This window comes from Oryctolagus cuniculus, chromosome 15 (genome assembly GCF_964237555.1).
Source record: "Oryctolagus cuniculus chromosome 15, mOryCun1.1, whole genome shotgun sequence".
Classification (NCBI taxonomy): domain Eukaryota; kingdom Metazoa; phylum Chordata; class Mammalia; order Lagomorpha; family Leporidae; genus Oryctolagus; species Oryctolagus cuniculus.
Window position 1 is genome coordinate 55,491,275 of NC_091446.1, and position 25,637 is coordinate 55,516,911.

A 25,637-nucleotide genomic window follows, 5' to 3' on the forward strand; every position below is an offset into this window, starting at 1 on the left:
AGAAGTCAGAACTGCAGGAGAGTAAACTTCTGTTGCTTCAAGTCATTAGACGTGTGGCAATTTCTTACGGTAGCCATAAAAAACTAAAACAGAACTTCTGATTTCCCCTACAAATCAGGTCCTCCCTAATTTTCTACACCTGGCTGTTTAGAGCCCTCCCTCCCCCATATTTTGCACTTTTTACTTCCAATCCATCACTAGTTCTTTTTTTTTTTTATTTTTATTTTTTACTTTTTGACAGGCAGAGTGGACAGTGAGAGAGAGAGAGAGAGAGAGAGAAAGGTCTTCCTTTGCCGTTGGTTCACCCTCCAATGGCCGCCGCGGCCGGCACGCTGCGGCTGGCGCACCGCGCTGATCCGATGGCAGGAGCCAGGTGCTTCTCCTGGTCTCCCATGGGGTGCAGAGCCCAAGCACTTGGGCCATCCTCCACTGCACTCCCTGGCCACAGCAGAGAGCTGGCCTGGAAGAGGGGCAACTGGGACAGACTCTAGTGCCCCGACCGGGACTAGAACCTGGTGTGCCCATGCCGCAAGGCAGAGGATTAGCCTAGTGAGCCGTGGCTCTGGTCCTTCACTAGTTCTTTCAATGTGATGCCCACCAGTATGTCCTGAGTGTATCTACTTCTCTTGCAGTTTCTGACACAAGGAAGAACACCATAACTATCTAGAGTCCACGCATGAATGCATCTTCACAGCTAAACCATTGCAGTCTAAGCTGCCTTAGTCACCTAACCAATTAGTTTATCTGTTCTTTTACCTTAGTCCTCCTACAATCCATTCTTCCCATTGCATGAAGAGCAATACTTTTTTTTTATTTATTTTTATTTTTTTTGGTGCCACAGGTGGAGGATTAGCCTAGAAGAGCAATGCTTTTTTAAAAACTTGGGCCAGCGCCACAGCTCACTAGGCTAATCCTCTGCCTTGAGGCGCCGGCACACCAGGTTCTAGTCCCGGTCGGGGCGCCAGATTCTGTCCCGGTTGCCCCTCTTCCAGGCCAGCTCTCTGCTGTGGCCAGGGAGTGCAGTGGAGGATGGCCCAAGTGCTTGGGCTCTGCACCCCATGGGAGACCAGGAGAAGCACCTGGCTCCTGCCATCAGATCAGCGCAGTGCGGCAGCCGCAGCACGCCAGCCACGGTGGCCATTGGAGGGTGAACCAACGGCAAAGGAAGACCTTTCTCTCTGTCTCTCTCTCTATCACTGTCCACTCTGCCTGTAAAAAAACAAAACAAAACAAAACAAAACAAAAAACAAAAAACAAAAAAAAAAAACAAAAAGACTTGAAATTAGAGATCAGCGCTGCAGCACCGTGGGTTAAGCTGCCACCTGTGATGCTGGCATTCCATATGGGCCCAGAGTCCCAGCTGCTCCAATTCTGATCCAGCTCCCTGCTAATTCACCTGGAAAAGCAGCAGAAGATGGTTCAAGTCCTTGGACCCCTGTAGCCACCTGGGAGATCTGGAGAAATCTCTTGGCTCCTGGCTCCTGGCTTGGACCTGGCCGTTGCAGCCATCTGGGGATTGAACCAGTGATTGGAAGATCTCTGTCTCTCCCTCTCACTCTTTTTGTAACTTTGCCTTTTAAATAAGTAAATAAATATTTTTTAAAAAATCTAAATTAAAGTAGATTACTCCCTATCTTAAAATCCTTCACTTACTTCCCAGTGCATTTTGGATAACATTCACATGCTTCACTTTGCACTTAAGACCATCTATGTTCTGGAAGTTGTCATCGTCTTTTGCCTCTTTCCTTCACCCTAACTGCAGCCTTTTACTATTATTACCATTGGCTTTAAAGTGTGATAAAGACATTTCCTCTACTTAGAAGGTTCTGTGAAGGGCCAGCGCTGTGGCACACTAGGTTAATCCTCTGCCTGCGGCGCCAGCATCCCATATGAGCACAGGGTTCTAGTCCCAGTTGCTCCTCTTCCAGTCCAGTTCTCTGCTGTGGCCTGAGAGGCCAGTGGAGGATGGCTCAGGTGCTAGGGCCCCTGAACCCGCGTGGGAGACCAGGAGGAAACACCTGGCTCCTTGCTTCAGATGGGCACAGCGCCGGCCATAGCAACCATTTGGGGGAGTGAACCAACAGAAGACCTCTCTCTCTCTCTCTCTCTCTCTCACTGTCTGTAACTTTATCTGTCAAATAAATAAATAAAAATCTTAAAAAAAAAAAAAAAAAAAAAAAAAAAAGCAGCTCTGTGAAACATTCCATGACCTCCCTACCCCATCTTGGTTACTCTGAGTTCCGTACCTGTTCCCTTTGCACTATAACTCACAACTATTTGTTAAGTGATTCCATGACAGAAAGAACCTGGCACAGTGATTTGGTACACAATTGGTAAATAAGTCGAATATTATATTTGCCTACTTGTGTTCTTTAAAAGTTTTAAACATTTATTTAAGAGGCGGGGAAGTGCTAGAGCCCACAATACTGAGGACAGGGCAGAGTCAAGCTCCAGGAATTCAGTGCGGGTCACCTACATGGATGGCAGGAATCCAGTGCTGCCTCCCAGGATCTGAATCGGCAAGAAGCTGGCGTCAAGAGCCAGAGCAAAGGCTCGAACCCAGGCACTTCGCTTCGAGACGTGCGCATCTTGACCGCTGGGTTAAATGCCTGCTCACAAAGTTGGCTATTTGTGACCCATGTAATGTGCTTTATTAGTTTGTAACTTGAGGGCAGAGCCCCGCAGAACTCAAATCTCTAGGGAAGTCCTGTGCAGTGCATGGGTTAACATTACTTATATCAGCTCTTTGGGGAAAAAAAAAATCAATGAGGTACACGGATAAAAGTGAGAAGGGGAGAACAAGAAAGGTGTACCTCAGCCGAGTAGACCTGGGAAAACGTCCGGCTGGAAGGAAATGAAAGAACACACACGTTAAATAACCAACAAAAAGGCTGCAACTCCCCCACGTGACATCAGAGTAGACTTCCAAAAGCTGAAAATTCGCCTCTCGCGAGAGGAAAAACTGCCCACGCGCGAGCGAACGCCAGCCGCTGCCCCGCCCTCTCTGAGCCCCACCCACACCCGTCCTAACTCCCACCTTGAACCAGCCGCCGGCACGTGTGACGTCAGGACGCTGTGCGTGGCCGCGGCGGCGGCGGCGGCGGCGCAGGCGGCGGATTCGCGGCGCGGCGCCGGAGAAGGAAGTGGTGTGGTTGTTGCTGTCTTTTCTCCCACCGCTGGCTCCCGGGGCGCGGAGAGGGGGCGCCGTCTCCGCCGCTGCGCCGCCCTCCGTGTCTACGCCCCTCCATGTTCTCCGGCGCCGCTGCTCCGCTTCCTCAGGCCACCGCTTACCCCGGGGTCTATGGAAGTAATGGAAGGACCCCTCAACCTGGTGAGTGGCCCACGGCCGGGCGCGTCCGCTCTCGAGTGCCTTTGCCTCAGGAGTTGGGTCCTGTCTCGGGAGTGGGAGTGCAGGTTGACACTGGAGGCCAGGAGGCGGGTTTGGCACGGGTGGTCGCAGAGACTGGGGGGCGCAGCACGCAGGCCCTGACCCGCACACAGGGTCCTGGGCGAGCTGCCCCAGACTTTGTCCTCCTCGCGGAATTCCTGGGAGGCTGCGACTACCTCGGGTGTGCCCTGTTGCAGGGTCCCAGGCACGGGGGTGTCACCAGCCGGGGGAATGCCTCCAAACGCCACGTAGCAGCCTGGAAGGACACCGAAGCCGGCCAGGCAGAAACGGTGTGTGATGCTGGGTTGAACTTCCAGTTGGGGTCTGAGTGTGCCTCTCCGCTTTGGAGGAATGGAGTACCAACTCCCTCCTCGTTTTTCTTACCCATGTCTCGTGTTCAGATACAGCGACGGAGCCTCACTTCTCCCCCAGTATAGTAGAGACAGCTGGTTTTTGGTCGACTTCATCGCTAGGCATCTTGAAAACACGAAAATGTTTGTGGTTCCCAGCTTTAGTGCTGATTGCCTATTTTATTATAGTCTTAGGGATCTCAGGTGTTGCGATTAAAACACACAGCCACCCACCCACCGCCAAGAAAAGCAAGTTCTTTCCAGACTGGCCACTTCATCTTTCGGTTTCCCACAGAGTGTACCTATGTTGGATGCAAACGTCAAGTTGATTAAGGTTGCAGACAAATAACTTTTGAAGTCACAGGTTTGCAATCCATTTGAGGTGATGGGACTGGGAAAAGGTTATGGAGGTTTTGTTTCTCACGTTGGAATTCTGAACCCTCGTGTGTGGAAGAACCCTGGAATGGTTCTAACTAGAGAAGCAGTGGAACTTGGTGGTTTAGGGTTATAGGTTCTGGGTCATTTGGCACAGCAGCTAAGACTGCGGGACATACAATTCTCACATCAGAGTGCCTGGGTTCAAGTCCCATGGTTGCTTCGAATTCAAACTGAATGCTAATTTGCAGCCTATGAGGTAGCAAGTCATAGCTTAAGTACTTGGATCTTTACCTCTCGCTTGGGAGATCCAGATTGTATTCTGGGCTCTTGGCCTAGGCCTCAGGCAGTTGTGAGCATTTTAGAGTGAACCACCTGATAGAAGATTAATCTCTCTGCCTTTCAAATAAAATGAGAACTTAGACACAGACACAGACACACACGTACACGTAAAGACTCAAGCCAAACTGCTAGGATTTGCATTCTGGCTTTGCCACTTGACAGCTGTGTAACTTTGGGCAAATTACTTAACTCTGTTTCGGGTTTGTTAGGATTGGGGAGTAAATAGATGTGTAAAGTGCTTGGAATTGAGTCAGGTACCCAGTACAGTGTAAGAGTTAGCTATTATAATAATACCTTCAGTCCTTACGTTAAACCTCTTATGGAGTGACGCTCTGGAACTGTTGAGCTTCGTAAACCTATAGGTTAGGACCTAAAGCTAGGATTGGAAATGGCTGAGGAGCCTCCTCCAGTTTCATTAAGCTAAGCTGTGCGCCCATTAGTAACCATTGTTTATACTTGAGAATTGGGCTACATTTGTGTCTTTTTAAAAACCACAGAAATATCTTGTATCTTTGTTTTTAGGGTGTCATACAGTTCGTAATGAAATATAATGGATGACTCTCAATACTGAGACTTCATGGGAATCTTACTAGAAATAAGTAGCAGTTTACAAAGTGCTTCAGAGTTCAAGTGTCCTTGCAGCATGACCATTGGTTCAGTTCCAGTTAGTTTCCACTTTATTTGGAGGCAGGTTGTAGCCTAACCCCAGCCAGCTGCCCACAAGTGTGCAGTGTCTTATGAGAAAACTGAAACTGGGCAACAGTTGTACATGGAGCAGTATCACCAGTTTAGGAAATATTAGCGAAATGGCAGCAACAATATTTTCTTTTTATAGGAGAGTTTTGAAGCAGTCCCGTTAAGACTAGCATAATTCCATAAAACTTAAGTGGGCAAATGTCAGAAATATGAATTTTTAAATCTTTTTGCAGTTCAAAAGATCTAATTTCAAATCTAGTTGTTTATTGGAACAGAGATTAACATTTACTGGAATGATCTTAACTGTATGTTGTAGTAATTCAGTTGTCATTCAACATTATAGCTTTTTTAAAGCTATTACATTCTTTTATATCAGTGGATACCTAAGTATATTGTTGAGTCAGTGTGGTTGTTGTCAGTGCTATGATTTAATGAGTGCCTTTGAAAATCTCACTAGTATACACAGGCTTTTGAAATAGCATCACAGTGTAGTCTAAATTTATTGTTTAGGGACTACAGTACATAGATGTATAGTTCTTTGTCCTCAGAATATCCTTGTAATTTATTCTTTCCCAGTTTTATAGATGAATAAGCTCATATTGAGAGAAATTAAGTAATTATAGGTCAATGGCTCAAGTACATTGTGGATCACAGTTCATTTTGATATCATGACTTCTTTCTAGCAATGCTTCTATATTCATGTTCTCATCGTCTTCATTTCACTATGGTCCTTACTGAAGTGTAGCTTGTGTTAGCATTTAGTGCTGCTGCTGTAGGGTTGATTGTTTCATGTTAGGTTTGCAGCAAGAGTTTGTAGACTTATTTCCTCACAGTGAATTTTAAAAGATATCTTGGAGAGTAATTTGAAATAGATATTTTTAATCTGTTGTATAGATAATGTGGCTTAGTTATATTACCTGAAGATTTATTTTATTTGAAAGGTAGAGTTGCAGAGAGAGAGGATCGGAGAGACAGAGATCTTCCATCCACTTGTTCACTTCCCAAATGGCCACAACTGGGCCAGGTCCAAGCCAGGAACTTTGTTGGGTCTCCCAAGTGGGTGCAGGGGTCTGAGGACTTGGGCTGTCTTCTGCTGCCTTCCCAGGAGTGTTAACAGGGATCCGATGGGAAGCAGCTGGGTCTCGAACTGGTACCCATATGGGATGCTAGTGTCGCAGGTGGTGGCTTAACCCCTTATGCCACAATACTGGCCCCAGTCCATTTCTTTTAAAGTTGGTCAGAAGCAAAATAAGATAAATGTTATTTCCATTAAAGGAAAAAATAGCTGGTCTTTGGACTTTGAGTTGTTTTGTTAGCTTTTTTCTTTTTGTCAAATTTTTAACATGTAAAAATTATACCATAAAGTTACTTAGTGTAGACTGAGGCATTTCTTTTCATACATGTCATTTTAGTAGTGTGAATGTTGATAGCAAATGTTAAACATTAGATAATTTCTAGTTCTTCAGTTTGTTTGCTGTGAGTTTGAGAAGTGATGCCAGATTTTTTTTTTTTTTTTTTTTTTTTTTGGCAGGCAGAGTGGACAGTGAGAGAGAGAGAAAGGTCTTCCTTTTTGCCATTGGTTCACCCTCCAATGGCCGCCATGGCTGGCGCGCTGCGCTGATCCGAAGGCAGGAGCCAGGTACTTATCCTGGTCTCCCATGGGGTGCAGGGCCCAAGTACTTGGGCCATCCTCCACTGCGCTCCCTGGCCACAGCAGAGAGCTGGCCTGGAAGAGGGGCAACCGGGACTAGAACCCGGTGTGCCGGTGCCGCTAGGTGGAGGATTAGCCTAGTGAGCCGCGGCCCTGGCCGCCAGATCTTAATTTATAAATGACTGTTGCTCATGCTTGTTTACCTACCCCAAAGGGCAAGGTCCATGTGACTGTGTGACCATAATTGTTGTCTGAGTGTTTGTCCTTTAAAGAGTACTGGGAATATATTTATTGAGTAATTGAGCTTCTCCTTAGAGTGGTCAGTTCTCACATAGGTAAGTAAAGAAACCTCCAAGCTTCTCATCTAAGAAAAGGAATCTGATAACATGGTGCAGAGAATATCCATGTACATACCTGGAGACTTTCTAACCATCCCATGATAACTATACTGATATTGGCAGTAAAATCTTTAAAGTAAGAAGGCTGTTTGAACCTCTTCCTTGTTGCCTTGAAAAACTGCAAGGAAAATTCATCCTCTGTTGCAAGCAAGGCTGGGCTTAATGGAAACACCCTGGGGAAAGGTGGTAGGGCACTAAAATATATCCAGCAATTAGTAATGGGGGAGGGGGACATCTTACGTAGATTATTTATCTGGTCCTCTAAACAGCTATAGGACAGATTCCTGTTTTTCACAGATGAAGACTTTGAAATTCAGAGTAAGTGGTGACAATGGGATTTGAAAGCAAGAGTCTAAATAAATATTGATCTTTTTATTATATCAGCATTTGTTCATGTTGAATGATCACAGTGAGAATTTTTTACAGAAAAGCAACACATACGTATGTGCATTACAACAGAGCTGTTAGATTATGAAAGGTGCCTCCTGGAATTGTGCAGAAAGCAGGGATTCATAAGTTTCACCGAAACAATGAAGTTTTTACTACTTACATTCTGTAACATTTACTTTTATATTAAAAAAAACTAGTTGTCACCCACTAGATTGATTTCACAACCTGTTAGTGGCTTGCATGCTGTAATTTGAAAGGTACTGTACTAGATTCTCACTGTCTTTACAGCGGATGGTGGCAGTTTTGAAGAAAAGCAAGCTAAACTGGAAACTACAGGAGGACAAAAAGATTTGGATGGGAGAAATTGAACCTTAGATTTAAAATTAAAAAGAAGTCGTCCTGAGGGGTGAACTTTTTTAAAAATTTTTTTTATTTTTTGACAGGCAGAGTGGACAGTGTGAGAGAGACAGAGAGAAAGGTCTTCCTTTGCCACTGGTTCACCCTCCAATGGCCGCCGCGGCTGGCGCGCTGCGGCCGGCGCACCACGCTGATCCGAAGGCAGGAGCCAGGTACTTCTCCTGGTCTCCCATGGGGTGCAGGGCCCAAGCACTTGGGCGATCCTCCACTGCCTTCCCGGGCCACAGCAGAGAGCTGGCCTGGAAGAGGGGCAACCTGGACAGAATCCGGCGCCCTGACCGGGACTAGAACCCGGTGTGCCAGTGCCGCTAGGCGGAGGATTAACCTAGTGAGCCACGGCGCCGGCCAAGGGGTGAACTTTTGCTGCAGTGGTCGTACACTAGTTGTATACTGCTTGGGATGCCTGGGTTTGAGAGCTGGCTCCGCATCCGATTGCAGATTCCTACAAATGCATACCTGGGGAAGCAGCAGGTCATGGCTCAGGTACTTGAAACCCTGCTGCCCATGTGAGAGACCTGGTTTGAGTTCCACCCTTCTGGCTCCATCCTGGTCTGGCTTACCCCTGGCTATTGCAGGCATTTGGGTACTGAACCAGTAGATGGAAGATCTCTTGTTTCTGCCTTTCAGATAAATGAAAATAATAATAATTGTTTTTTAAAAAAATTTCCTGGACTTCTCTAACACTTGAACAGTTATCCTAAATATAATTATATTACATTAGTTGGATGGTCCTTTCCATGCTCATTGTTCAGAGGTAATACTTGCCACTTGTTTGTAGGAGACTTGTGAGTTGATCGGGAAAGAGAATGAATGAAGTTTCTTGTTTGCTCCCAACTGAAGGTACTACCATAGGGTCAGGCATATGTTAGATTTTCTTTTGCCTTCCTTTTGGTTCTTTATACTGTGTAGTGTTCCTTTTCATCTTTATGTACAGCTTTTACAAAGGAAATGAAATAAATTAGAAATTATGAAAGGTAATAGTTTTCTCTTTTGAAAAAGACAACATTGAACCTATTTTTTGTTCTAAAATTTTTACTTAATTTCATTTTATTTGAGATACAAGAGAGCTTTCATCTACTGGGTCACTCTCCAAATGTGTGCAGCAGCTAGGGCAGGCCAGGCTGGAGCGAGATGGTAAAGAACCAAGTAAGTGGGCTATCTGCTGCTTTCCCGAGTAGGTATTAGCAGGTTGTTGGAATTGGAAGTGGAAGAGGTGGAACTTGAACTAGGTTCTCTGATATGGGATGTGGGTGACCTAAGCACCATCTTTTTTTTTTTTTTTTTTAAGAGTTTATTTACTTTATTTGAAAGGCAGAGCTACAGAGAGGTAGAGGCAAAGAGAGAGGTCTTCTATCTTCTGGTTCACTCACCAGATGGCCATAACAGCTGGAGCTGAGCCAGTCCAGAGCCAGGAACCAGGAGCTTCTTTCAGGTCTCGCACATGGGTGCAGGGGCCCAAGCACTTGGGCCATCTTCCACTGCTTTCCCAGGCCATAGCAGAGAGCTGGATCGGAAGTGGAGCAGCTGGGGCTCGAACCAGTGCCCATATGGGATGGCAGCACTGCAGGCGGTGGTGGCTTTACTCACGACTGCCATGGCGCTGGCCCTTAAGAACCATCTTAACTGCTGTGCCAGATGCCTACCACAAACTTGTATTTTTTTTTTTTTTAAGATTTCACTTATTTATTTGAGAGATAAAGACAAAGGGAGAGACAGAGTGCAAGGTCTTCCATCTGCTGGTTCACTCCTCAAATGGCCACAGTGGATGGGGCTGAGCTGATCTGAAACCAGGAGCTTCTTCCAGGTCCCCCACACAGGTGCAGGGGCCCAAATACTTGAGCCATCTTCCACTGCTTTCCCAGTCCATAAGCAGAGAGCTGGATCGGAAGTGGAGCAGCCGGACACGAACTAGCGCCCACTTGGGATGCCGACACTGCAGGCAGAGACTTAGCCTACTGCACCACAACTTTGTGTTTTTAAAGCAGCATGTAGAGTTAAGAAAGTACTTGTCAGTGAGGTTACTTAGTAACCTGGTTCTAGTGGTTAGGATTTTTGTTGGTGGCGGATGATGGGTACAGACTTGAAATTAGTTTAAACCCAAAGGGATAACTTATTGGACTACAAAGACACAGGAAGGGCAGGGTACAGTGTAGGTGGGTCCAAGAACTCCTGAGACCTTGTAATCAGATGTTGTCAGGAGTCTCCTCTTTGCCTCGGCAGGCCTGGCTGCTTCACACCTGGCTGGCCTCTGAATCTCACAGTCGTGATAGGCACGTGAACGTTTCTTGACAGACTTTCTGATCCTAAATTTGAAAATCTGGGGGAAAGAAATCTTTATGTGTCCAGAGGACAAGATAATATAAGAATATAGCCATTCCCAAAAGAACTATATATAGCTTGTCTAGGAAGAAGTATAGCTTGCAGAGAGAAGTGGTGGATGGGACTATTTTGTTTTGAATTTCACAACTATTATTTTAAATTATCGAGTATATTTATAGGATTACTTTTAATGACTTACTCTACCAAGAGTAGTATTTTATTAATATGAATTTTTTTTAAAAGATTTATTTATTTACTTGAAAGGCAGAGTTAGAGAGGGAGAGAGACAGAGATCTTCCACCCACCGGTTTACTCACCAGCTGGCTGCAATGGCTGGAGCTGAACTCTCCAAAGCCAGGAGCTTCCTCTGGCTCTTCCACGTGAGAGCAGGGGCCCAAGAACTTGGACTGTCCTCCATTGCTTTTCCCAGGCACATCAGCACAGGGAGCTGGATTGCAAGTAAAGCAGCTGGGATTCAAACCAGTGCCCCTATGGGTTACCTGCGCCACAAGCAGTGGCTTTACCTGCTAAGACACAGTGCTGGCCTCTGTGACATCTTTAAAGGTAGTTTTTTTCTTTCTTTTAAGATTTATTTGTTTATTTGAAAGTCAGAGTTACAGAGGCAGAGAGCCAGCGAGTGAGTGAGATAGCAAGCACGGTATCTTCTATTCGCTGGTTCACTCCCCAGATGGCTGCAACGGCTGGAGCTGCACTGATCCAAATCCAGGAGCCAGGAACTTCTTCCAAGGTCTTGGGTCATCTTCCACTGCTTTCCCAGGCCATAGCAGAGAGCTGGATCGGATGTGGAGCAGCTGGAATTCAAACCGGCGCCCATATGGGATGCTGGCACTGCAGGCAGCTAGCTGTTTTACCTGCTGTGCCACAGTGCCAGCCCCAAAGGTTGTTTTAAAAATAAAAATTAGTACTACAATAAGTTTCCTACATTATCTTCAGTTATTTAAAAACACAGTTTAGCCTGGTATACCTAACTACATTGTTAACTTTTTTTTTTAAGATTTATTTATTTATTTGAAAGGTAGATGTACAGAAGAGAAAGAGAAAAATCTTCTATCTACTGGTTCACTCCCCAGATGGCCACAATGGCTGGAGCTGCACTGATCCGAAGCCAGGAGCTGCTTATGGGTCTCCCACACGGGTGCAGAGGCCATATTTCACTGCTTTCCCAGGTCATAGCAGAGAGCTGGATTGGAAGTGGAGCAGCTGGGATTCGAACCAGCGGCCATATGTGATGACACTGCAGGCGGCAGCTTTACCTGCTACGCCACAGCGCCGGCCCTCGTTGTCAACTTTTTGATAGCAGCTACTTCCAGCAGTTTTATTGTTTTTCATATTATTTAGCATACAGATGTTGTACCAGGTACTATTCTGTGCACTGTGATATTTTAAATAATTTTCACAACCACTCTTTTAGAAATGAGGAAACTGAGGCAAGTAGTTAAGAAAGCCAGGTTTATTTGTCTCATAATTGTTGAAGCTGAAATTGTAAGCTTAGGCAGTAAGACTATCCATTCTGTTCATGCTAATAAGAATTTAGTAGGAATTGTACTTCTTTTTAAAATAGGACATTTGTTTACATTAGTACCAAAAAACCTAGAGTAGTCACATATTTTTAATGGAATCTATGATATCTGAGACTATAATAAAACATTGGCAGGGTAAGTTTTTGGGGTTTTGCTCTCACCGCTTGATAACTTTTATTGGTGTTGAACAGTTGAGTTAGCAGTTGATTCTGTCATCAGAGCATGGGGTTTAGTTAGGGAGCCAAATTAATATCCATATTTCAAGGTAGAAAGTGATCTAAGTCCTCGTAGTAGTGTTAGCATAGGACAGCCTCAGATATCCTCCTGTCTCTGTTTCTCGAAGTGTGTCCGTGAGCAGCAGTTTCAGCCTCAAGTAGAATCTCAAGCTTTATTCCCATCTGTGGAGTCAGAGTCTGCATTTTTATAAGAGCCCCAGGTGATTAGTATTCCCATTAAACCTTGAGAAGCACATCTTTGGTCCAAAGCCATCATTTTACAGGTGAGGAAATGGGATTCTTAAGGTCCAAATAACTTAGCTGCTTTAGTCAAAGAGCCAGCTCTTGATTCCAGAACCCTGGTTCTTGGTAGGGCTAGGTATGAGGTAGATTGGGATTTCAGAGGAATTTGCTCGCTCTGTTGGGCTGCTTTGAAAGTTCAGAGGTAAACCTACAGATTTACCCTTCCATTCCTTTTTTCTTGCCTACCCGGAATCTTGTTGAATGCCACTTGCTGTAACAGTATAATCAGAACATGTTCATTAGAGAAATCTTGGTAATCATCACTGCTTGTGTTAGCTTGCTTCATCATGTACATTACCGTCCTCAAAGATCTGTGCCATTTCTGGCTATTGGGAAATACTTACGTGTTCAGAACATATTTTTTGCTCAGTTCAAAACTCCGTGGTTAAAATTCATCCATTAAGTCTCCAGTCATTTCTTGTGACCATTGTTCTCAAGAATAAAATGTGACTTAGAGAAGTATTTGTTTAATTACTGTTTGAAAAAGCCTCTGAAACAAGGGGATGATCTTGCCTTTAAAGAGTGTTGATTATTTCTTCTTGCAAAAATAGAAGTGGGGAAAATATAAACAGCATGTGTTGATGGAAGTGCCTTTTCTACTTTTGTCTTCACCTCTGTTTCACACCGGCTACATGCCCAGAATATCTGTAAGCCCAGTTGTAAAATGATTCTCCAAAGTGTTTTTATGAGGCATCAATAACACATCTCTTTTTTTCTAATTAAAAAAAATTTGAGAGGCAAGTAGCTGGACACCTCCCATCTGCTGTTTTATTCCCCAAGCATCCAGGTCAGTCCAGGTCTTCGATGTGGATGGCAGGAAACCACGTATTTGAGCCATCACTTGCTGCCTCCCAGTGTGTGCATTAGTAGGAAGCTGGAATTGGAAGTGGAGACAGATCTCATAAACTAGGCATTCCATTGTGGGTTGGGGTGTCCCAAGTGATACCCTAACTGCTGTTCCAGAAGCTATAATGGGACATTTTTTGAATAGTATTCAAGATAAATCATTTTATATCTAACTAAAAAAGATTTGCTTTTTTAAAAAGTGATGTTAAAAAAACAACATAAATGTTTAAGGAGATAGGTTTATCCTGATTTGAGCATTACACAAATATCAGAATATCACATGGTACCCCCATAGTTATGTGCAGTTTTGTGTTAAATTTTTAAAAAACTTTACCTTAACCACATATAGTTTAAATATTTATTTAAATGATAGAGTAACAGGGAGAGATCTTCCATCCACTGGTCTCCCCCCTCAAATGCCACAGCAACCAAATCTAGGCCAGGCCACGCCATGGCACACTTGGTTAATCCTCCTCCTGTGGTGCTGGCATCCCATATGGGTGCCAGATTCTAGTCCTGGTTGCCCCTCTTCCAGTCCAGCTCTGCTGTGGCCCGGGAGTGCAGTGGAGGATGGCCCAGGTGCTTGAGCCCTGCACCTGCATGGGAGACCAGGAGGAAGCACATGTCTCCTGGCTTTGGATCGGCATAGCTCCGGCCGTAGCGACCAATTTGGGGAGTGAACCAACGGAAGGAAGACCTTTCTCTCTTTAACTATCTAACTCTGTCAAATAAATTAAAAAAAAAATTGTTTAAAAAAAAAATCTAGGCCAGGCCAAAGACAGGCACCAGGAACCCTATCCACATCTTCCACATGAGTGGCAGGAACCCAAGAACCTGAGCCATCTTGTGCCTTCCCAGATGCATTAGTAGGGAGTTGGATTGGAAGCAAAGCAACCAGAATAGGAACTGGTTCACTTATATGGGATACCAGTGACAAAAGTGGCAGCTTAACCTGTGGTGCCACAATGTTCTCCCTTAAGTGTACAATTTAGTAGTGTTAAATAAATTTACATCATTGTGCAACAAATTGCTGAAACATTTCATCTTATAAAACAAACCATGCCAGTTGAACAGCTACTCCCTCCTCCTTTTCCTCTCATTCAGTTCTAACAATTTCTGCCATTCTATTTTCCTGTTTGTGTGACTATGAATATCTCATTTAAGTGAAATCATACAGTATGGTTTTTTTTTTTGTTGTTTTTTGACAGGCAGAGTGGACAGTGTGAGAGAGACAGAGAGAAAGGTCTTCCTTTTTGCCGTTGGTTCACCCTCCAATGGCCGCCGCGGCTGGCGCGCTGCGGCCGGCGCACCGCGCTGATCCGAAGGCAGGAGCCAGGTACTTCTCCTGGTCTCCCATGGGGTGCAGGGCCCAAGCACTTGGGCCATCCTCCACTGCACTTCCCTGGCCACAGCAGAGAGCTGGCCTGGAAGAGGGGCAACCGGGACAGAATCTGGCACCCCGACCGGTACTAGAACCCGGTGTGCCGGCGGAGGATTAGCCTAGTGAGCCACGGCGCCGGCCACAGTATGTTTTTTGACTGTTTTATTTCATTTAGTGTAATGTCTAAAGAGTTCATCTATATTGTAGAATATGTCAGTTTCCTTCCATTTAAAGAGAAAATGATGAGCCGTTGTGTTTACGTACTACATTTTATCCATTCATCTTGAATGGACATTGGGGTTGTTTCTAACTTTTGGTTGTTGTGAAACTGCTTTTATGAATGTGGATATATAATGCTTCTCACTTTTTGAAAAGCTATGCTAAATTATATTTTAGTTTTTTAGTGAAGAAAACATTTCACTTGTTACAAGACATTAGCTGATGGTGTCTACTTTGTTGTAAAAATCTTGGGGCCAGTGCTGGGGCATAGCGGGTAAAGCCATCGCCTGTAGTGCTGGCATCCCATATGAGCGCTGGTTCGAGGCCTGGCTGCTCCACTTCCGATCCAGCTCTCTGCTATGGCCTTGGAAAGCAGTACAAGATAGGCCAAGTCTTTGGGCCCCTGTACCCACCTGGAAGACCCAGAAGAAGCTCCTGGCTCCTGGCTTTAGATCAGCACACTCTGGCCATTGTCGCCATCTGGGGAGTGAACCAATGGATGGAAGATCTCTCTCCCTGCCTCTGCTTCTCTCTCTTTGTTACTCTTACTTTCAAATAAAATAAATAAATCTTTTAAAAAAAGAATATAATGTATAATTTACTTTAAAAATCTTATGGAAGTCATGTGACCCCATCAATCTGTTGGCCTCTGTAACGATAGAGAAACACATTCATGAGCTTGTAGTGAAAGCTGGTGAGATAATGCCTAGTAAAGCGCTTTTCGCAGGTGATTGTTGTGATACAGTGGGTTAATCTGCTTGGGGCACCTGTGTCCCTGTTAGAGTCTGAGTCTGGTCTGGCCTCCACTTCCATCCACTTTCTGCTAATGTGCCTAGGAGGCAGCAGATGATGGCCGAGGTAGTTGGGTTCCTGCCAGCCCTATGAGGGACCCAGGTAAAGTTTCTGGCTCCTGGCTTCAGCATGGCCCTTCCCCAGCTATTGTGGGTATCTGGGGAGTGAACCAGCCAAATGTAGTTTTGTTCCTCTAGCTTTCAAATAAATTAATTAAACCTAAAGTATCAATAGTTTTGTTTGTAAACTTCTTTTGAAATGCTTAAAGTGTAACACAAATATAGGGAGACCAGTGACAGTGTAGCCAATCCATTACCTTTACATTCAGAGTCAATAAGGTCTTTTGGTTTTTGAACTTCCAAGTTTGTTCTTTTGGTGAGATCTGCCCTGTGATATTAAATAATGATATCATTAATTCCTCAACTGTGTGATGAACAAAGCTTTGATTTTCCAAACAGATAACCCTAATGTTGAAAGGGAAAAATTGACATAAGAGAGAAATTTTGGATTTGTTATGTTAAAAGTGAATTCCTGATTAGTTTTGAAACTATGTAAGATTGGTAAAAGTGTATGTAAGATAACCATTATTTTGAAAGGAGCTTGTTAAAAAATTAAGAAAATACAAATTTGGGATAATAGCTTATAGCTGTGATTCTTTTGGTTTATCTCTGAAAAATGGAAGGATGTGGGTACAGATGGAATTGAGTATCTGGTATTAATCTTGAGAGGGTTTATTCGTGGAGTGAGAAGTCACCAGTTCCAGTCAAATGCTGGAGTTAGATCTAGGCTCTATTCATTATATTTCCCAAGTTACTGATACAGCTGTAAAGTTTGATATGTGGCATTAAAAAAGCATTTTGAATCTTATTAATAAGTTTTTTTAAAGTCATGATTTACAATTTTGTCTTCCAGGCTCATCAACAGAGCAGACGAGCAGACCGTTTACTGGCTGGAGGGAAATATGAAGAGGCTATTTCTTGTCACAAAAAGGCTGCAGGTGAGGTTTTTTAAAATGTTAAGATTTATTCATTTGAAAGAGTTACAGGGGGGGCTGGCACTGTGATTTAGTCAGATGTCTCATATGGCTGCTCCACTTCCAGTCTAACTCCCTGCCGAATGTGCTTGGGAAAGCACTGGAAGATGGCCCAGCATGGGAGATGGCACCCTCATGGGAGACCAGATGGAAGCGCCTAGCTTTAGATCGGCCCAGATCTGGCTGTTGAAGCCATTTGGGGATTGAGCCAGTGGTTGGAAGATCTCCATCTCTCCCTCTCTAACTCTGCTTTCAAATAAATAGACCTTTAAAAAGAGAGAGAGACAGAGGGAGATCTTCCATCTGCTGTTTGACCCTGCAGATGGCTGCAGTGGCCAATGCTGGGGTAGGCTGAAGCCAGGAGTTTCTTCAGGGTCTCCCACGTGGGCGGCGGGGGCCCAAGCACTTGGGCCATCTTCTGCTGACTTTCCCAGGCCATTAGGGAGCTGGATCTGAAGTGGAGCAGCTGGGGCAGGAACTGGTGCCCATATGGAAAACTGGCATCCCAGGCTGTAGCTTTACTGTCTACACCACATTGGCAGCCCCAAAATGCATCCATGCTGGATCAGCAGTTGCAGAGCACACAGAATGTCTCACCAGAATTTTTTTTTTTTTTTTTTTGATAGAGTGGACAGTGAGAGACAGAGAGAAAGGTCTTCCTTTTGCCGTTGGTTCACCCTCCAATGGCCGCCGTGGCCGGCGCGCTGTGGCCGGCTCACCGCGCTGATCCGATGGCAGGAGCCAGGTACTTCTCCTGGTCTCCCATGGGGTGCAGGCCCCAAGCACTTGGGCCATCCTCCACTGCACTCCCTGGCCACAGCAGAGAGCTGGTCTGGAAGAGGGGCAACCGGGACAGAATCCGGCGCCCGACCGGGACTAGAACCCGGTGTGCCAGAGCCACAGGCAGAGGATTAGCCTATTGAGCCACGGTACCGGCCTCTCTCACCAGATTTAAACATGGAGTCATGGAAAAGAAACAGTGTGCAGCTGCACAGGTTGCCTATTGGAATAAAAAAGAAAAAGTTGGAAAAATTGATAAAACAACCAAATTTTTTTCTTTAATGGTAGCATCTGATGAATTTGTATCTAAAGGACTGTGTATATCCTAGCAGACAGTTCTAAACCATGAAATCAAAAAATTATTAAACTGTTTGGATTAATGCAAAAAGGCAGAAAAGAACTCAACGTATGGATAAGAGATGCCAAAAGTTTATAGTAAGAGTTAAAAATTGTATACAATCCATTAATAATATTTTTACCCTACCTTATTCCAGAAGGGGTGAAAAATGTCTTATAGAGGAGATCTATAGAAAGAGTGGGAAAAAACCTGGGAGTATAATTTATAAAATGTGCCATAAATTCCGGTACATTTATAGAAGAAGAATTTGCCCATAAGCTTTCTAACAGCCTGAAAAGGAAAAGTAAGGATTTTTAAATTGGCTACATTAATTGCAAACAAATTCAGACACTCAAAATCGGCTCCTAAGATCAGAGGAAGAGTTTAGTGAAGGCCTTCATAGATGACATTATATTCTCTTCAGTAACTTCCTTACAGTAATCTGTCAACAGATTCTTAGGGTCTCTACTACCTTAATTCATAATAAACTGATGTCATAGCTTGGAAAGAATTCAATAACACTAATTGTGTACAAGGCCAAAGTGATGTAGTCCAGGTATTCAGGTGGGTTAAAAGTCATCAGTAATCACTTGATATTTTGGTGAGCATAGTGAGTGGTACATTGTTGGCAATTCTTAATATTCTTCCCTGAACCAGTTTTCTGATTAGATCATCTTCAGTTCTTTATGGCTGTGTACATCATTATATTAACATTGTTTTGTAATTTTAAATTTATTTGAAAAGCGGAAGAAGAGATGTCTACTGATTACTCCCCAAATGCCTGTAACAGCCAGGACTTGTGCAGGTTGAAAGCCAGAAGTCCAGAATTCCATTCGGATCTCTGGGAAGCTGCATCAGAAGCAGGGTGAGGACTGGAGCCCAGGCGCTTTGATAAGGGTGTGGCCATCCCAACCCAAGCAGCATCCTAACTGCTGCATCACATGCTCATCCAGCTTCATTTTCTTAAGTGTAACATTTACGGGTCGGTGTGGTTCTTTCTCTTTGAGAGACTAAAACCTTCAAGATGGAGTAGGGATATTTACATTTGATCATCACTGACATCCTTTTTTCAGAAGAATCCTGTCCAGGGGTTGGACAGTGTGGCACAGCAGATTAAGCCGCCACTTAGGACACCTGCATTTCAGAGTGCTGGGATCGAGTCCCACCTTCTTCTCATCCAGCTTCTTGCTGACATTGTAGGAAACAGCAGGTGATGGCTCAAGTACCTGGATCCTTGCCACCCCCATGGGAGACCTGGGTAGAGTTCTGATCCAACCCTGGCTATTGCAGGCATTTGGAGGAGTAAACCAGAGGATGGAAGCACACTGGCTCATTTGCTGTGTGTGTGTGTGTGTCTGTGGCTCTGCCTTTCAGATAAATAAAGTTAAAAGAAACCAAATTTGGAAATCTCCGTTTGACAGAACTGCTTAGAGGACCAGTTCTGTCTGTCATATGAGGAGTATTAAAATTCTTCCTTTGACTAATTAAAAAATAACAACATTTATATATTTGTGTACATTTTTTTTTCTTACCAGCTTATCTTTCTGAAGCCATGAAGCTGACACAGTCTGAGCAGGTGAGACATGTTGTTGATATTTGCAACAAGGCTTAGGAAGGTTTTTTTGGTGGAGACTTGGAAATCTAAAATAAAATATTGTGCCCCTCTGAAATCTCTGTATTAAAAATGGGCAAGAGAAGAGTACTTCAGAAAGGCAATTTAAACTAAGTGAGCTACTGCAGATGTCCCAGAACTGGTGTGCAGGAACTTCTGTCCCTTTTTCTTTTTTTAAACAAGATTTATTTATTCATTTATTTGAAATTTTGCCAGAGTTACAGAGAAGGAGAGAAGGGGATAGAGATATCTTCCATCCACTGCTTCACTCCCCCAATGGCTGCAGTGGCTGGACCTGGGCTAATCTGGAGCCAGGAGCTTCTTTGGGGTCGTCCATGCAGGTGCAGGGGCCCAAGCACTTGGGCTATTTTCTGCTTTCCCAGGCCATCAGCAGGGAGCTGGCACCCATATAGGAAGCTGGTGCTGCAGGTGGTGGCTTTACCCACTATGCCACGGCGCTGGCCCCATGTCCCTTTTTTTAGTGGCTACTCAGAGATCTCAGATGGCCAGATGTCTCTTTTAGAGATGCATAGGTACCGTTCCTAATCATGCCTCATATTTGGTTATTTGCTCACAGTGAGGTCAGCAAGCCTAGCCAAGGGAAACTATTTGGACCACCCTTTGCTTGTTAAGTATAATTTAAATAATACCCTCCCATTTGTCTTTTTTTGAATTCTTACACAGCTCTGGTACTTTCTAAAGATTTATTTTATTAATTTCAAAGAGTTAGAGGTAGAGCCAGAGAGAGAGAGAGATCTTCCATTTGCTGGTTCACTCCCCAGTGACCACAATGGACGGAGCTGAGCTGATCTAAAGCCAGGATCCAGGAGCTGCTTCTGGATCTCTCATGTGGGTGCAGGGGCCCAAGGACTTGGGCCATCTTCTGCTGCTTTTCCAGGCCGTAGCAGAGAACTGGATTGGAAGTGAAGCAGCTGGGACTAGAACCGGCGCCCACACAGGATGCCAGCACTGCAGGCCAGGGCTTTAACTCACTGTGCCACAGTGCTGGCCCCACAGCTCTGGTACTTTTAAATTTGTTTCATTGGTGACTTTAAATTGTCTTCTGTTAATGGGAAGGGCCTACCTATGTTTTAAAAATAGATTATCCAGGCCGGCGCCATGGCTCACTAGGCTAATCCTCCGCCTGCGGCGCCAGCACACCGGGTTCTAGTCCCGGTCGGGGTGCCAGATTCTGTCCAGGTTGCCCCTCTTCCAGGCCAGCTCTCTGCTGTGGCCAGGGAGTGCAGTGGAGGATGGCCCAAGTCCTTGGGCCCTGCACCCCATGGGAGACCAGGAGAAGCACCTGGCTCCTGGCTTCGGATCAGCGTGGTGCGCAGGCTGCAGCACGCAGGCCGCAGCGGCCATTGGAGGGTGAACCAAGGGCAAAAGGAAAACCTTTCTCTCTCACTGTCCATTCTGCCTGTCAAAAAAAAAAAAAAAAAAAAAATTATCCAAAAATGATTTCTTGTTTATAAAATGACCCAAGTGTCTGGGCAGTACTCAGTATTTGTCTCACTTGAATTAAATGGATTGTTTCTGTGAGGGGTATCAGGGCCAGGGAAAAACCTGTGGCTCCTCAGATGAACCAAGGGAGCCTTAAAGGTGAGCTTTATCCTTGGCACTCCCTTTGACAGTGTAGAACCTGCTCATAAGAGCTACATGATACAGGTGTCCACTGAGCTGTCTAAATACCCTGATTCACAAGACTTTCTTTTTAACTGGTTTACAATTAGTATGTCTGAAGAGGCAAAATTTCCAATTTAAGCAGAGTTCAAATGGCATTGCAGAGCAATAAGGCATGTCCAGAAAGTCTGATTCAGTCTGTTGACTGAGAATAGCACTTGTGACTTCCTCAATGAATGGTGTTTTCTTATGAATGAAATTTTTAGCTTATCCGAAAAGACCTGGTTATTCTAAAAACTTTTTGAGGTTATATTGATCTGCAAGCATATTGTATAAATTGTTATTCAGAAAGGAGCATCTTAGGATGGTATCTGTTGGACATTACTAAAAAGACCTAAAATGTGAAGTTCTGTAATTGTACCTCTCTTTCTGTGTGATAGGCTCATTTATCACTGGAATTGCAAAGGGACAGCCACATGAAACAGCTCCTCCTCATTCAGGAGAGGTGGAAAAGAGCCAAGCGCGAGGAGCGACTGCGCGCCCAGCAGCACCCAGACAGGGATGCCACTGCCCATCTTCAGGCATCTCCCAGACCCTGTGCTGAGGACGCGGAAGGCCACAGTCTCCTCCTTCCTCACAAGTACAGTCCTTCCACCGAGAGACGTCTGCCTGAACTTCGAGGGGCCTTTGACAGGGATCCAGACACGCTACTGTTTTTACTTCAGCAAAAGAGCGAGCCAGCAGAGCCGTGTATTGGAAGCAAAGCCCCAAAAGATGATAAAACAATTATAGAGGAGCAGGCAACCAAAATTGCAGATTTGATGAAGCATGTGGAATTCCTTGTGGCTGAGAATGAGAGATTAAGGAAAGAAAATAAACAGCTGAAGGCTGAAAAGGCCAGACTTCTAAAAGGCCCCGTCGAAAAGGAGCTGGAAGTAGATGCTGACTTTGTAGAAAAGTCCGAGTTGTGGAGCTTGCCGCCGCAGTCTGACGCTGCTGCAGCCTCTGCAAGCTGGCAGAAGTTCGCAGCGAATCCTGGGAAAGCCAAGGACATTCCAATACCCAATCTCCCTCCCTTGGATTTCCCATCTCCAGAACTCCCCCTTATGGAGCTCTCTGAGGATATTCTGAAAGGATTTATGAATGATTAAAATGGAAGACCACAGACGTCAGAAAAGGAAATAATCCAGTAACGAGTTAATCCAGAACAGAAAACGAAAAAGGGAAAACCACACCTACAGGGGTATCCCGGAAGTGCTTCATCATCTGGCATCCTATGGGAGAGGAGGCATGGCCAGGCTATGGGAAAGTCACTGTGAAACGTGTCGCCTCTCTGATTCATTGACCTAAGCTGATGATTCCGACTCGGCAAACGCTCAACTCTCAGAGGTCCTTGTTCTCCTGATAAAAACCAAATGGCTACCTGGAATAATTTTTTCAAGCAACAGTTATTTTTCTTCAGGGTTAAAATGTGTAAAAATGTTCTGTGTAATTAATCTATGATGCCATAAATGATAATGCAAAACCGAAATAATAAGGTGGCCCGAGGGCTGCCTACAGTTGAAACATGCTTTCCATCATGCATTGACTGTGCGCGTTTTGTTATGCACATTTTGTTGGCTTATATATATAAAGTGTGTAAGAAACACACCTTTCTAGAAGAAACTATATGTGCCACACTTTGCACTACTCATAACATAATGATAACCTCAAGACTATCAGGAGAAATATTTAAATTTCCATTTTATGAAGAAAGGAACCAAATTATTAGCTTTTTTTTAAATTACCAGTTTACATAATTAGGGTGCATTTTAAGTTCTAACTTTATTATATAATGCATCATTTGAAAATAGCAAGGAAATATCCTTTGTTTTTAATGATGCATGAGTGAAGTAATGCTAGTTGGCAGTATATGATTGTAAGAAATCAATAAAATAATTGTGTTTTATTTCTTTGTTGAATGTGGTTGGTAGTTTAAAACCAAGGCACCAAATAGTTTTCCTCCGTGTTGTAAACTTTGAATGGGAAATGGGAACACATGCAGTCAAATGGTTACCGTGGTATTTTATGGATCTTTTTTTCCCCATGTTTTGTAGTGTTTTTCCTACAACTGGGGTTTGGATGGGCATTTATAGGTGTTCTGAACCTTTTTTTTTTAAAGGTTATTTGAGAGGTGGCCAGCCCCAATAATATGTATTTTTTTAAAAGAGATATGGGAGATTTGGAGATCTTCTGCCTGTTGGTTCATTCCTCAGATGGCTGCAATGACCAGGGCTGGGCCAAGCTGAAGCTAGGAGCCTGGAATTCTACCCAGATCTCCAACATGGATAGCAGGGATCCAAGAACTTGGGCTGTCTTCTGCTGCTTTCCCAGGCACATTAGTGGGAGCTGGATCAGAAGCAGAGCAGCTGGATCTGGAAGTGGAGCCCATGAGGGATGCTGGCATTGCAGGCGCTGGATTAGCCTTGCACCATGACGCTGGCCCTCAGAATACACATTTTTTTAAAATGAACTTTAAGTTATGTATGGGACATAAGTTATATATGGATTTTCAAAATTTTTTGCCGTAAGTTATGTATGGATTTTCATAATTTTTTGCACCAAAATAAACTTCTAATTCCATTTTCCACGAACTTTTTGAAGTCCCCTTGTATACTGCCTCCTGAGACAGTTGGGAGCACCTATTTGAAGGGTAGGGTTGGCCATACACATTCAATGGTGAAAACTAGAGAAACAGGAAAGGGTAACCATGAATAACTTGTTCTTTATAAAAAGAAATTGCGGGGCCTGCACTGGGGTGTATCACGTTGAGCGACTGCCAATAGCGCTAGCATCCCATATGGCACCTGCTCGAGTCCTGGCTGCTCCACTTCTGATCCAGCTGCCTGCTAACATGCCTGGGAAAGCAGCAGACAGCCCAAATCCTTAGGCCCCTGGACCTACATGGGAGACCTAGAAGCAGCTCCTGGCTTTGGATTGGCCCAGCCCTGGCGTGTCTGGCCATTTGGGGAGTGAGCCAGCAGATGGAAGACCTCTCTAACTTTCAAAAAAATATTTCATAAATAAATTACAAGGATTCTATACTCTTAAGGGTTAATTTGTCCATCTCAGTTATTAATATCCTAGACTCTGAGGACATTTTGCTTATGTAACCTTCCTCATAAAACTTGAGATTTAAAAGTTTGTGCCAAAAATAAGCTTTGATTAGCCTGGCCATTTCTCTGAATGAGCTCCATGTTTGATCTGAACCTCCGTTTCTACCTCTACCACCTCCTCTCTCCGCTCTTTCCTTCCCATTGCTTTCAGCAGTTTGATACGGATTTCCTAAGACCTTTCCTCTGCATTTTCACCAACAAATGTAGGTGAATTTGTATTAGCTTCAGTTCTCTGTTGCCCTTGAAGCTCGTTTCTTTTTTCTTTTTCTTTTTTTTAAAGATTTATTTATTTGGGGCCGGCGCCGCGGCTCACTAGGCTAATCCTCCGCCTAGCGGCACTGGCACACCGGGTTCTAGTCCCGGTTAGGGCGCCGGATTCTGTCCCGGATGCCCCTCTTCCAGGCCAGCTCTCTGCTGTGGCCAGGGAGTACAGTGGAGGATGGCCCAAGTGCTTGGGCCCTGCACCCCATGGGAGACCAGGAGAAACACCTGGCTCCTGGCTCCTGCCATCGGATCAGCGCGGCGCGCCGGCCGCAGCGCCCATTGGAGGGTGAACCAACAGCAAAGGAAGACCTTTCTCTCTGTCTCTCTCACTGTCCACTCTGCCTGTCAAAAAAATAAATAAATAAATAATTGATTTATTTGAAAGAATTACAGAGGGAGTCTTCCATCTGCTGGTTTACTCCCCAGTGGCCGCAAAGGCCGGAACTGAGCTGATCCGGAGCCAGGAGCTTCTTCCAGGTCTCTCTCCCACGCCGGTGCAGGGGCCCAAGGACTTGGGCCATCTTCTACTGCTTTCCCAGGCCATAGCAGAGAGCTGGATCAGAAGTGGAGCAGCCACGGCTTCCATTCCAGCCCTTGAAGCTCTTATTTACACTAAATAGTATTCTTGTTTAGTCCTGCCCTTAAGCTTTGTGTTGACCCGGAACTGTGTGGCACCTTTCCAACACCCTAGCACATTGTCCGCAGTAGGTACTAAAAGCAAACCAAAAACCTAAACACTCTCCCAAACCCCACTTGTTTTGTTATTAGGTGCTAGCCTGCAGTCACATTCCCCATTTCCTGGCTGGAGTGGTTAGGTGTTCTGTCTTTGCTGTCTAGCTCTGGCATGAGGTGCACGAAAAGGGACTGAAGAGGAACTTGCTTCCCCTAAGTAATGCATCCTGCAGCAGCACAGGCTTAGGCTGCTGCCTGTCCTTCCTTGCTGTTGGCCTCTTGTGGGGTCGAGCTACGTGTTGAAAAGCTCAGAAAGCCCAGTCCAGAGTTCTCATTTTCAGCTTTTCATGACAATAAGCTTTCTTTCAGACAGTGTGTGTAGTATCCATGGTAACCACAGATAACCCATACTACCTGAAAACCAAACAGTTCCTTTAAAACTTGTCATCCTTAAAGTTTCAAGGTTATTAAGTGAAAATTTTTCATCAAGGTAAGTCAATTAAAAATGTCAAATTATCTTTTTAACATTTTATAGGTC

General features: G+C 44.6%; 1 protein-coding gene across 2 annotated transcripts; it reads left to right on the top strand.

Annotated features, from left to right (window-relative positions):
• Positions 1 to 3,064: 3,064 nt before the first annotated feature.
• Positions 3,065 to 22,956, top strand: NRBF2 (nuclear receptor binding factor 2). 2 transcript variants are annotated; one of them, XM_008270081.4, is made up of 4 exons: positions 3,065 to 3,331; positions 16,536 to 16,620; positions 19,309 to 19,349; positions 21,449 to 22,956. In XM_008270081.4, exons 1-4 carry the CDS (start codon positions 3,302 to 3,304, stop codon positions 22,157 to 22,159), a joined length of 867 nt encoding a protein of 288 aa, XP_008268303.1. In that variant the 5' UTR covers positions 3,065 to 3,301; the 3' UTR covers positions 22,160 to 22,956. The 2 variants fall into 2 exon arrangements, with proteins under 2 accessions (XP_008268303.1, XP_051679231.1); XM_051823271.2 differs by lacking the exon at positions 16,536 to 16,620 and having other exon boundaries at positions 3,074 to 3,331.
• Positions 22,957 to 25,637: the final 2,681 nt, after the last annotated feature.

Coding starts and splice junctions, on each gene's coding strand:
- NRBF2 (XM_008270081.4), top strand. CDS start 3,302: ATGGAAGTAATGGAAGGACCCCTCAACCTG. Junction 3,332..16,535: donor TGGAAGGACCCCTCAACCTG/GTGAGTGGCCCA, acceptor TTTGTCTTCCAG/GCTCATCAACAGAGCAGACG. Junction 19,350..21,448: donor AGCTGACACAGTCTGAGCAG/GTGAGACATGTT, acceptor TCTGTGTGATAG/GCTCATTTATCACTGGAATT.